Raw genomic sequence first — 13,314 nt, forward strand, 5'->3', positions numbered from 1 at the left:
ATTCATTTCGCTGCTTCTCACTTTCTTTTCCCTCAGGAGTCATCTTGCTCGATATCAGGACTAGATATGTATGAGATAAGTGTCTTCCCAAAATAAAATTGACCCAGTTTGTTGGAAGCTTTTACTTGTAGGTGGTTTTGACTGGAAAGACTTAAACTTAAAACCCATGAATATCAAAATCAATTTGCATGATACCAACAGGCATGACATTCTTGAAAGCGGAATAAAACAAAATAAAGTCTAAATAAAGAATTAGCTATGAACTATACAATAAATATAATAATGTTTCATGGAAGTGGTGTGCAACTCTTTGCTAAATATCTCAAAAAAGTTTATAAATAGTTAGAGAAATTCCTGCCCTTTTGAGGGAGAGAAGCAGAGATGATTGGCTGACAGATGTAGAAGCAAATACAAAGGGGAGAACTGACTTGTCCAAATATATGCAAAAATTTCAGCAGATGATTTAAGGTGATAAATGTCTGCATGTGTTTTTCAATTCTGTATGTTGCCACTTATTTATTTTTCACAAGGCTAATATAATAATCCCTTATTTTCATTCACTGTTTTATCTTCTCACAGTACTCTTATGAAGGAGTGGCCTTGTATTATATGGTTGTTATTGCTATGTTTCTATTTTTATCTGTTTCAAATTAAAAATATTTTCCTGTATTTTGATGCATTATCTTTTACACTTCATTAGCTGCACTTAAAAAAATATATATATATTAAAGGTTTTTCTTATAGTTTGCGTGTTTTTGTTTTTGATACAGTACTGAATTGTAATTATTTCTTGTGTTGTCAAACCAAATAAATCAGTCTTAATAAGTAGTCATTTCATGAAGGTTCTCTTCCTGTTCCAAAGCACTGTGTGCTTAAAATATATTTTTTTTCAGGTTGCAGTAAACATCCCAGGGAGAGTACACTGAATGTTAAGGTTACTATAAGAAATAGTGTTGACACCGTTCTTGGAGATTGGACCCCTGAGAGCTAGTGATTTTCCACACTAGGGTCACTTCCACACAGACACCAATATAGAGAAGTAGAAAATGGCGTTCAATAAGGCACAGCAGTTCTTTATATACATATATCTATCATCATCTTCGCCCCTAAGCACGCGTCATTAATCGATCTCAGAGCGGGGGAGGTCCTGTTGCGTAACATCCCGATGTCCCAGCCATGCCTACTACAACATCTCCCCTTCAAGACCCAAATGCTTTTGGGCTTAAGCACAGCAGTTAGTAGTAACATCAGGATTTTGTCTGATGTGGGTGTGTAGATTGCAAATAGAAAGTGTGGAATTATATGTTCTAAGTGGTAAAAAAAAAAAGGTCGCCAGTGAGCTCTGGTGTAGATTTAAGTCATCCTCGTGAACAAGAAATGTGGCTTAATTTAATTTTTCTTTTTAAATAAAGATGAGTTATACTTCTGTGGGGAGATACTGAATGTTAATAGATATTTTACAAGAACGTGGAGTTCACAAATATTGTGTGTTTGGAGTTTATTATAATATATAATCTCCAGATTCCTTAAGTGTCTCTTCCGAAGATGTTTTAGTAAGAACAGTGGAATACAAATGAACCTTTGTCCATACCTTACAGTAATGATGAACAGATATCCTTTGATTCTCTAAAATGGGGTTTAGTACTGCCTGGCATTCTATAAACATCTACCCTATACATGTAATTATATGTAGTGGTTTTGCCTCAAACAATGGAATTAATGGTTTCTAAAAGCCTTAGATGATGAATGGAGAGTATGGTCTTTTAAATTGTGAATTATACTAATATGTGAGCAGCTGGACACTCTTTAAGTTCAACATTTAGTACTGACAATCTGAAAGAATGACCTGAAATTAGTCTCTTAAGAATATGTGAAAAGTGATACCCTTCAAATGCAAAACAGTATTTGAAAAAATATTCACTGGGTGTAACTGAGGAGGTTTGTGTGATTGATCCGATGATCTGTTGCATATTTAAGTGGAGAAGGCACTAAAGTTCTTTTCATTTGTATTAAGAAGTATCCTATATTAAATGCAGATTTTTTTTCATCTTTTCTGCTCAGTACTGTGTAGGCTTCAAGTGGAAATAGTAGAGATATGTATCCGGTTTTGGCTCAGTGAGTCAAGATAGATATAACCTGTTGGAAAGTGTCCAGAGGTGATGAAAATGATTAGCTGTCAAGGCAGTATGAAAAGAGTGAGAATTGATGTTCCTTGTAGCAGACATGTCTCTCTTTTTCTAGAATGACATTTTAATAGAGGTTTGTAAAGAAAGGAATAAACCTTGTGAAGAAAACTAGCAGTAGTTAATGTAGGGAGAGGGGCTTAAACATCAGGAAAAAATATTAACAGTAAGAATAGTTGAGTTCTATAATAAATTGCATAGGAAGGGCAAGGCATCCCTAGAGTTGGGGGCTTTAAGAGCAAATTAAACAAGCTGGGATTGGTTGTTTCCTTGGTCAGGTGGGTTATTGTTCTCGAGGCTCTTTCCAGCTGGTTTCTCTAATTATTTTGAAAATAACTGTAATAGAAGTGGCTTGTATAAGAGACATAATTGGGTTGGGTTTTGATTTTAGACAAGCAAAATGTTTCTTTTTTTTCTGTCAGAGCACCAGATAACATTTTTGTTGGATAAATCCAATAAAGTCCTGCGAGGAAAAAGGCTTCTGTGCTTCTTGATGAGTGAGATACTTTTTAGTAAGATTGGTTGTACTGAGTTGTTTTGTATATATATTTGGATATTTGTCGCAACAATTTCTACTTGTCACATGGCTCAAACAGCTAACTGTCTGCTTAGTAGCTTTTGCTGCATTTATTTTCAAGGCAGGACCTAATGAATGTGCATATGAAGGGAAATTTAATAGGAAGTTGCCAGTTCCTTTATATCTGCGTTCACTGAGGAAAAGTGAAGAATGTATTCAGTAATTAAAGCTAATACAGAAAAACATTGGATACTTCTTTGGTAGACTGTAATAATGTTCTTCCAAATCAAAGTTGTAAAAAATTATTTCTGGTTTTATTGAGGAGGCATCGGTATTATTTATTTATCTGTGCATCTGTATCAGAGGACCACAAATTCATAAGTTTTTAATTTATTTGTGCCATTTTTGTTTCTTCCCCTAATTGAAAGGTCTTAGTATTATGTAGTAGTGTAGTATTGATGACATTAGTTTTTAATTCTTCTTATGAAATTGTTTTATATTCAGGTCTCTGTCTTGAGAAGTTGCCAATTTCTTCTTCAGCTAGCAACCTCCATGTGGACCGTGAACAAGAAATTGTTACATGCTACGAGAAAGCTGGGGATATCGCTCTTCTATACCTTCAGGAGATAGAAAGGGTAAGCTCATTTGTATAGCTGAAGAACTGAGTGGTTCATCATTTTGGTTACTCATCTGAAAGAGAATGTCTGATGTTTTTTATCTTAGGACTTCACTGCTTACTTCCTATTGGGCAAATAAGTCAATGTGCCTTAATAGATGGTCATTTTTTATTTGTTCAATTTCATTTTCTGTAGTGTCATTGCAGGTTGGCCTTTCTAAAAACTTTCGCCAAATTCTTAGCTTCCTTTTGTTTCAGTGACTGATAAGTAAATGGTTCATTTATCATTCTTTCAAGCTTTCAATTTCATTTAAACCCTAAACTTAAATTTCAAAACTGGTTAGTTTTTCCTCTTTTGTACTTGTAGGTAATTAATACTAATATACAAAACAGAAGCCCTAAGCCAGGGCCTACTACACATGAACAGGAACTTGGTTTTTTCTTGGAAACAGGACTTCAAAGAGCACATGTTTTATACTTCAAGAACGGGTAAGATTTGATTCACCATTTTTGTTGTTTTTGTTTAGGATTTCTGTTGCTTGTTCTTTTTCTAAGAGTGTAAACATTTTCAACTCCTGTGGGTAGTGCATCATGAGGCCACTTTATTAATAAAGTGTTAATGTTTTGTTTGAATGGTGTGACTGCCCATTTTGTATTCATCTACTTGTTAATAGATCCTTTGATTAAAATACATGTAACACAAACTTGTGTTAAGCATGAATTCTTCTTTCATATTGTTTTGTATTTTACTATTAGATAGTACATGTTAGAAAGGCAGTGTTAGAAGGTGACTGGTAACATATTGAAATTCCTGATATTTATAATGTTGATTTTTATAATTTTTTTCCAAATCTCTTCAGTTATCACTTATTTTAACATTATGCTGCAGGATAAATGTGCATGAAGACCAACAGTATGTATTCAAGTATACAATCTCCATTGTACCTGCTCTAGAGATCCTTTTAGATCCTGCATGAGAGATCCATTATGATTTTAAATAAGAATTCTTTTAATAGACTAATAATGAATTCAGTCATCATTTAGAAGATGAAAAAAGGAATATCTCTATCCATACTTGAGAGCTTCAAAACTTTGCACAAGTGTTTAAGTACATTTCTGACATTTGTTATTGAGAGCACACCGCAGGGCAAATTGCTGTTTGATTGAAATGTTGGAATTCTAGATAGGGATAACATTTTGTACTAAAAACGTGTATTCTTTCACGTACATATACAGGAGGTGAAGGTAAATCATACAGTGTCTGTAAAGAGTTCGAGATTTTCATGTACTGATGGTTGGCTGACAAAAGGACATCCAAATTTTAAAACTATTCAGAGATGTCATCATGGGAGTCGTCGCTAGGCTTCTCAAAGTGATGGCGTAATGCAGCCGTAATGTGTGATATGAGAATTACATCTGAGTTCCTTTTTCATCATTTAATTGCAAGAGGAATAAAATGTTCTATAAGTTCATATTTTTCATTTACCAGAGCAACTCTTTTCTCATCTGCACAAAAGAAAAGTAACATTACACATATTGAAAGAATCACAGTGGCAATCTTTGTAAAGAATAAGCTAAATTCCATTTTAAATAATTTTGATCAAAGGCTGAAAATGGAAATGGTCTATTTAATCTGACATCTTAGTGCTTGTAAGAAATCAGCAATAGACATAGCAGATTAAATAAAACAAAACAAACAACATGAAAAAAAGCAGCTCCCAACCAACCAACCAAAAAAAACACTGACAACCACCTCACAAAAAATGTGTTTAATGGTTCACTAAGGAACATCTAGCTTATAGAGGAATTAGTTTTTTCCTAGTCCATATCAGCTGGTCTGGAATAAACTTCAAAAATCTGATTTTAATCTGTGTACACCTTAATCCTTCATAGTAAAGCTGTTGGTATTGTCGACTCCCGCATGAATGTTCAGTCTTTTATTCTTTTTTCCATTCTTTAGTACAGTGGTCACTTGTAGTTTACAAGCTAATTATGCATTATAGATTTAATTTTAAATGTCATCTACCAATTTTATTGGCCAGAGCTAGAAATAGTAGAAAAGGGAAAGAGGTGTTAGGGAAATACAAATCAGTGCCAATCATTATTTTACATACTTCTACCATTATATCCTTTAGCTTCCTTTCTTAATTTAGAGCCAATCCCAGTTCTTTCAAGACTGCCTAATATGGTCAGTGTGCCAGGCTTTTAGTTATTGCTGCTTTTTATGGGTCCCTTCTCTTTTTGTGTTTGTTTTCTCTTCATTTTACCAGAACAGAGGACTGCTACGTTAAATATTTATATGTATATGAATAGTGACAGATTTGTGGCATACTTTATGATAATTTGTAATACTTGTTTGTTTATTTTTAAGTTTAGCATGTATACTGATATTTCGTTTATACAAATTAGGTACAAGATCTTTCCATTCTGGTTTCCAGTGTACTTGAAATTTTAATTTAATATAAAAATGTAAAGATCATTTGAAAATTTTCAAGCAGAGGAAGTATAGGTATTTTTAACCTAGATATTTTTAATATAAGTTAGAAACTGAAACACTTTAAATAAGCTTTCTGCAGTTGAAGCTGTAGAAGTTAAAAGGGCATGAATCCTGTGGAGGAGGCAAGAAGTCACCCAAGCTTAGCTGCCTGTGAGTGAAGCAGAAAAGTGTGCCTGTCTGCTTTTGCAGATGGGCCAGCTCTGGTATTCACAAATTCCTTGTGTATGTTGATGAGATGAGGTTGTGACACTAAGGGAAGTTAAATCCAAAATGAAAGTTCCTTCCACTAAGCTATAATTGGATATTTTATTGAGTGAATTCAGTTTTTATCTTATTACTACCATCATTGTGATTATAGTATTTTATATGCTAGAGCATATAAATCATCATATAAAACATCTGAGTATATGCTTAGGGATAAATGGTATTGGATTTCTTAGCTTTTATTTTTAGACTTCAGTTCCATTCCTGTAATTACTTAAAAATCTTATAAAATCTGGAGTGCTGAATTTTCTAAAGTTCTTTTGTGGTGGAGTGTTTTATTGTTGTTTAGTTGTGTGTCTTTGTTCACTTGGTTAGTCACTGCTTATTCTTCATCCAATATCAGTGGAAAATCCATTCTTTTTATGTCAGTTACAAACTAGAAAAGAGAATAAGACAACTTTTACACCACCCAGAAGCATATATATTTAGCAGTAACACAGGGAGTATGGCTGCATACCTAGAATTGGTCTGCTTAAAAATTTCTTTGTTCACTAACTTTACAGAGAATTTCTTATCAGTCAAGAAATCAAGTTTTTGTAGGGAATTAGGTGCGTATCTTTCAAGTATGCATTCACTTGTATGAAAAAAGTATGAAGTAATCTGAATCTTCAGAGCTGCTAAGTGCTAGTGTTTTGAATATACATGGAATAGCACTTAAGTAATTCATATATATGTATGTAAAATAAAATCCAGAAAGCTTGCTTTGGAGCTGAGGAGCATTTCAGCTTTGCTATGTATAACAAGTTAAGGAAGCTATTCTGAAACTAAAAGGGTTTATATGCCTTCAAAAGCAGACAGACAAAAAACAAACACAGCATTTTGGAAAATGTGTAACTGTAAATGTCTTTCTCGCTGATTAAGCAACCACCATTTGATCAGTAGTAGCTGCCATCAAGTAATCGCATTGCAATTTGAAATTGAAAGAGTTCAAAGACTTGATTTTATTTTGAGGAAAACAATGTGTTGAAACTTTGACATTAGTACTTCAATGTAGCTCTTTTTCAAGAATGGTGTTTGTGAGAATGGACAGCAGTAATCCTTCTGTCCTTGTATTTGCTTAACACTATGCTTTAATTTAAACAGGACATGCAAAAATTGTACAATACTTTTTAATAGAGTTCAGAGATGTACTATTTGTGTAGGTTGGGAAAAAAAAAAAAGCTTTTTGATTAGAATCTAAAATCAGGTAGCTGTCACATTAAAACCAACCCTTACTAGCTTTCAAATCACTCCTGCCACTTCTCCTGTATGTCACTCCCACTCAAGGATATTGGTGTATCATGGGAACAGTCTAGGATCCAGACTGTAACGTGGGCTAATTTCCATTGTTGATGACTTGCTAAATTGAAGCCCGGAGGAACTGGATCTAGTCAGTATCCATCATGGTGCTGGTACCTGTGCTGATACCCTGATACAGCTGCAGTGAAGCCACACCTTTCCAGCCCTCTCTATAAAGACATTGCTTGGTTGGCAGCCCTCAGTAAAGACACATAAACAAAGAAATTGTTTGAAATCGTTTTTTCTTTTCTTTTTTTTTTCTTTCTCTGTGTATAGTTGATTTGTATTGGATTACAAAATATCTGTCAAGCGTAACAAAAAAACTTCTCAGAATTACTCATGTGAAGGAGTTGCCTCTGTCTGGATAGGAGGGGGTTGCCTCCGCCTCCATGGGAGTTGTTTCTTTTATTTTTCTTTTTCCACTAGGCCACTTGTAGAAATATAGTGAGGGAGAGAAGCCAGTCCTTAAATGCTTTTGATGTGTGTGTGTAAATGTGTGTGTACAAACACATGGTACTAGTGGAAACTCATTAGCTAAGTATTTGAATAAGTTTGGCAGGGAGGGACTCTTATCTGGATCAAAGATAATCGTTTTGTAATGAAAGAAATTGGCTCTAGGAAAACTAGATGACTAAGTACCTTCAGAGATGTGAAGGACTAGTTCTGAAAGGTAACTCATCTTCATTTTAATTAAAAATAACTATTCTGAAACTATTTTTGCAAAAAGTTAACAAATTCCATTGTTTCACTTGTCAACTCTGTTCTTGAAGTTGTAGGCAGTGCAGCAGGGGTCAGATTGATTTCTGGCTACGCAGGCTGCTGTTAAACAGAATGCTGGTACTGTGAGTGAATACCGTGCAGGTGTCTGTTTTCATTTATTATTAAAACTGATGGCATCTGAAAATTCATCAGTTCTTTCAAAGTGTCAGTAACTCAAATTGTTTCCTTGTTACTAGCCAAACAATTTACAAAAAATATTTCTAATTTTTTGAGTGGTATTGAATTGGCTCTTGTAAGAATCAAAAAGCGTGGCTGCTGTGAGAACTTTGGAAACAAGTGTGTGTTGCAGAAATTCTGTTCAGCTGTTGAAGCTTGAAAGGCAGGTGAGCTTTACTCATGATTTCAGGTGAATACTGGGAAAATCCCTGTTTGCACCTCCTGATTTACATATCCTTTCCTTACAAAATATGTAACTATATATAATGTGTTCTACAGCCAGCTTAATGGAGAATGCTTAGTATTTTTGTTGACATGCAGATGTTTTGTTTCTACTTAAATATATTTTCTTGTTTTCTGACATCTTAGGTTTGGTAGGCACAATCTGATCTTTTCTGCCCCCCAAACTCTCCATCCATTGCTGCCTGACTTTTCCCAAACAACTTTCTTCTCAATTTCTTTTTGATGTACTGTATTTTAGATGCGAATGTTTCTTTCTCTGAATGTGTGGTAGTGCATGGAGCATTTCTCTTCCATGCATAAGTGTAAGGCATATTTGAATGTTTTTCAACATGTTTTAATGTTTTTTTTGCCCAGAGAAGCCATGGATGCTGCATCCCTGGAAGCATTCAGGGCCAGGTTGGGCAGGGGCCTGGGTGGCCTTATCTGGTGGGGGGCAGCCTGATCTGGTGGGTGGCAGCATTGCCTGTGACAGGGTGCTGGAACTGAATGGGCTTTGAGGTCCCTTCCAACCCAAGCTATTCTATGATTCTACTCCCATCAAATCCCTGTGGAAATTTCATTTGGAGTTGATTTAGAAAAAAGTGGTTCCTTAGAGAGCTGCATTCAGACAGACATGTAATAAGCAACTCAGCAATGAAATCATCTCCCTTATTTACTTTACTCTGACATTTTTAAAAGACTATCAACAGTATGTTTTTAGAGGTCAGATGTTCTGTTCCCTCAAAGAAGCATTCCTGTAAGCCTCATGCTTAGGAACACTGTGTGAATTCTTAGTAATACTGAATAAACAGAGGAACAGTATAAAGATTAGTGATTACTAATACAGATTCTGCTTGTTTACTCTGAAGCATTTGCAGTCTTTTCTGTTCAGAAAATATTGTACCTGTTTGTGAATACAACTCATGTTTTGTGTGCTGCATATAGCATGAATTTTGAGACTCTGGCTTTATCTTCCAGCCTTTCTCCAAATTAGTGTATTCAGTTACATGGCAGCAGTGTTCATGATTAGTTTGAAGAGTATAAAAATAAAAGAAAGTTTAGTAAGCGTTTTCAAATTTCCTTTTGGGATGTAATAGAGAAAAGGAAATCTTGTTTCTGTTCTACTTCATTTTGGTACAATGGTCCTATAGCAAAAACAAGAGTTGGGAATAAAAAAACAAAACTCTTAATAACTGTACTGATGAATAATGGCACATTATTCAAGAGAACTTCAAGAAGTGGAAACAAGGAGTTTTCTTCAGACATCACTATCTTTAGCTAACCAGAAGCAGTAAGTTCAAAATCAGACTTCTTCTGGATTAATGAGTGAGAAAAATCAAAGGAGAATTGATAACAACAAATGGCTAAAGATGTTATATATTCAGATGGATACATGAAATTGAGTTAAGTATATCTTTGCTCATTTGCTAGCATTTAGCTTTATTCTTTCTTTCAACTGCCCTACTTTTTAAAAATAATTTTTAGTCTGTATTTTCCTAGATTAACCAAGCTGCGCTCTAATTCAGTTCTCAGTTAATGGATTTTGTTGCCCTGTGTCTTCTTCAGACCTTCCTGTGTTTTTATTCTCATTTTGTGCGAGTTCTTAGGTACCTACTGGAAAAGCATTAGCATCTAATGGAGTTTTATTTACCGTGATTTGTTTCCTCTGGTTTATAGCCACCCTGATTGGAGAGCAGTGGGAGGTTGTGTTGCTGCTGGGGGCTGCATAAAGCTCCTGTCACTAAGGGCTCATGGGTTTCTCTAGCTCCTGCATTCTGTTCCTTGTCAGAGAACTGGGCACAGTCAGCAACAGGTGCGTGGGGCAGTGGGTCTCCCTCACATCTTGGCTCACTTCTTCAGAGGTGTCAGCCATTGTTTGTGTTAATTGAAAGGATGCCTCCCACTCCTTTCTCTTCTGCATCTCCACTGGGAAGACTGAACCATGCAGAGTCCTGAGAACTGGGCTTTGTTTGTGTTTTGCTAATCAGTGTCACTGTCTAAACATTTGATCTGTTTCTTCATCTTAGCTCACTGAGTTCTATCTGGTCTTACATGGATGTATCCCAGCTGTTAGGTTCCTGTAAAAAATCCTGTATCTTATCACAACATACTTCCTTCATGGTTTCTGCTGCTATTTTCTGACCTTTATTATCTTTAAGACAGGTTATAAAACAGTGACTGTATTGTTCTGCCTACTGAAGTTCCCCATGGTATTATTGTGCTTAAGCCAGGTGGCATCCTAGAACTTCAGTTTGTTATTCTAAACAAAAGCATTGTTACTTTCCTCCTTCTACTTTTGTGGAATTTTTATATTTTCTTCTAAATATAGATATAACATAATATATAACTCTAGATAAAATAATAAGTTTATGACCATACAGCTTGACTGATGTGTAATTCAAAATTAAATATTTATCAGAATAAATTCTGTTTGCCTCTTTCCATCTGTTAACTTATTTCATTAGTGAAGCTTTCTGGCACACAGCACATTTTTTTCTTGTGAATTCAATAACGAGTCTTTTTGCTTACGACTTTCTGTGGGTACTGTCTTAATCTACTCCCATTTCTTCTTCACTGTATCTCTGCTCAAAAAGATAAACTTGCAAAATAGTAAGGGGTAAATTGTGAGATGTTTAATCCACTTTGTCCATTCTTTTTGTGAATCCGCTTGTTGTACCTTGACAGTGTACTTTACAGCAATGAATATCTTGAGAATCTGAGGAGTAGCTGAGATAGTGATGTCAGAAGAACTAGAGTTGCCAGCTGTCATCTTACCTGTGCCACACTGCCATGCATTTATTTTGTTTTATTTTATTTTTTCTGATATTTTTTGGCTCATTTTGTTCTCCAGAGAAGCAGCAAAGAAATCACAGCTTTCTTTAGTTTTAGTGGGCTGAACTGATTCACCAGTATGTGTGATAACAGCTGGTGACTGTCAGAAAAGAGACAGGGCCAAACAAATGAGAGGAGGAAGATATGAAGGTGGGAAAAGGGAATAAATGCCAAGAGGAGAATGGGGAGAATGAGACCTCCTACTTTTGGTAGGGAACTATTAGCTGGGCACAGCTAATAGTGCAGTCTAGGCAATAGATTTAATTTCACGTTCATGATGGTTATGGTCTTCAGGAGAAAAGTAGCTGAATATAAAGTGAGGCTATTTGGATGTGTTTTGTTACTGTGTGTTCAGAAAGAATCACAGCTTGATTGGGCAGTTTCAGATACTTATGCTTATGAAGCAGTAATGGCACACTGAGGATATTCTATTTCTAAGGTGAAACTTCAGTGTAGAGCCTTCATGCATCAAGCAAATGTGATGTGCTGTAGAGAATCTCAAATAGCAGAGATTTTTTATCTCCGCATGGTTTATCAATAAATAAAGTAAATGCTTTGTTATTTTTTTTTAATAAACTTTAAAAGTTTTACTAGCTTAGATTGTGGAAGAAAATGAATGGTTTCCCACTTATAATTTGGAGATCAATAACAGTGATAATTAATGCTTTGTGGAAATTTTACAATAGTGTGAGAATATTCAAAGTATGAAAGGAATAGAGAGATGTGAGAGGGAAAAAAGAACTGTGTGAAGTAACTCTGCTGCCTTCTAGAGATGTAGCTAGACCTACCTTGGCTTGTTTGTTTGAATTTATTTGGGTTGCATTAGATCCATCATTTTTGTAGCTGTAAGTTAAAATTGTTCTTTTTATCCTCCTTAAACCTGAGATAAAATGGACACAGGCATTAGTTGCAGCTATCTGAAGTATTGTCGTTGTGCAAGAGACCTGGCACTGTCTGTTTGCTCCAGACCCTTAGTAACGTTGACAAAGGTGTAGAGATTTTGGTCTTTCATTTTTGGCCTATTTATTTATTTATATGAAACAGCAAATCTTTGTCATGTTACATGAAGCTATTGCTCTGGTATGGTAACTAACATGCCTCAGAGCATTAAGGTTTTGTTCTGTTAGTGTTGAAGAGTGTATCTGAAACTTCTGTTCTGTGTACATGTACATCAAGAATTTTGTCTACCCCTGTTCCTTCCCTCAGCAGAACAGCTATCCATGTTTACAACAAATCCTTTTGTTCTTTATTATTTGAGTTCTTGGAAATAGCAGCAGCAACAAATTTTTAGATTTACATGTATCAGTGAGTTAATAAATGTTGCATTTGTTTTTCTGGATAGAGAGGAAGAGACCATTTAGAAAATGGATATAATTCCAAATGCAATTTCTTTTATCACTTTGTTCAAGCAATTTAGATTTCGTTGTTGGGTTTTGTCTTTTTTTTTCTTGGTCTACGCTCACTAAACAAAAATCTATTCTAATTCCATCTTTAATTTATGGAAGTCAGTGAGTTAGACTAAATATTTGTATTTAAAATGATAAACATAAGGGGAAAGCACAACAGGGCAGTTTTCATGGTAATAGAGAATATATTAAAAAATATTGCAAATAAAAAGTAGATTAATCCTATCAAACTTTCTGAAGTTTAATTTGAAGCACGTTTGTCCTAATTTCGAGTGCATTGGGAGTATACCTCACTCTCCTTGTTGTAAGGAATATTGTCTGTTCTTTTGTCCTGACTTTCAGGTATGGACCTCTACTCCTTGTAGTTTTTTTTCTTTTTTTCATCATCTTTTATTTTGTGTGTTTAAAACAGAAAGATAAGATATATTTGTCTGGCTTGTGAGCTTTATGCTGGCCTACACGCGTAGTAGTAATTTACCTGATTTTGTATTAACAGTCTGCCAATATTGCCTCTTTTTTTTCTTCCCACACTTGTTTTTTGCTGTCACATCTCTCCTTCTGAG

General features: G+C 35.0%; 1 protein-coding gene across 4 annotated transcripts in view; it reads left to right on the forward strand.

Annotated features, from left to right (window-relative positions):
* The window catches only part of TTC7B (tetratricopeptide repeat domain 7B), a 117,702-nt gene that overhangs the window by 25,198 nt on the left and 79,190 nt on the right, over nt 1–13,314 (forward strand). For all 4 annotated transcript variants that reach the window (XM_065751518.1, XM_065751496.1, XM_065751500.1 and 1 more), the window contains exons 4-5: nt 3,205–3,335; nt 3,684–3,805. In XM_065751518.1, coding sequence (XP_065607590.1) covers nt 3,205–3,335; nt 3,684–3,805 — 253 coding nt within the window. The remainder of the gene's footprint in view (nt 1–3,204; nt 3,336–3,683; nt 3,806–13,314) is intronic.

Source organism: Cyrtonyx montezumae, unplaced genomic scaffold (genome assembly GCF_038088225.1).
Source record: "Cyrtonyx montezumae isolate F1298 unplaced genomic scaffold, pur_monq_1.0 scaffold_10, whole genome shotgun sequence".
Lineage (NCBI taxonomy): Eukaryota > Metazoa > Chordata > Aves > Galliformes > Odontophoridae > Cyrtonyx > Cyrtonyx montezumae.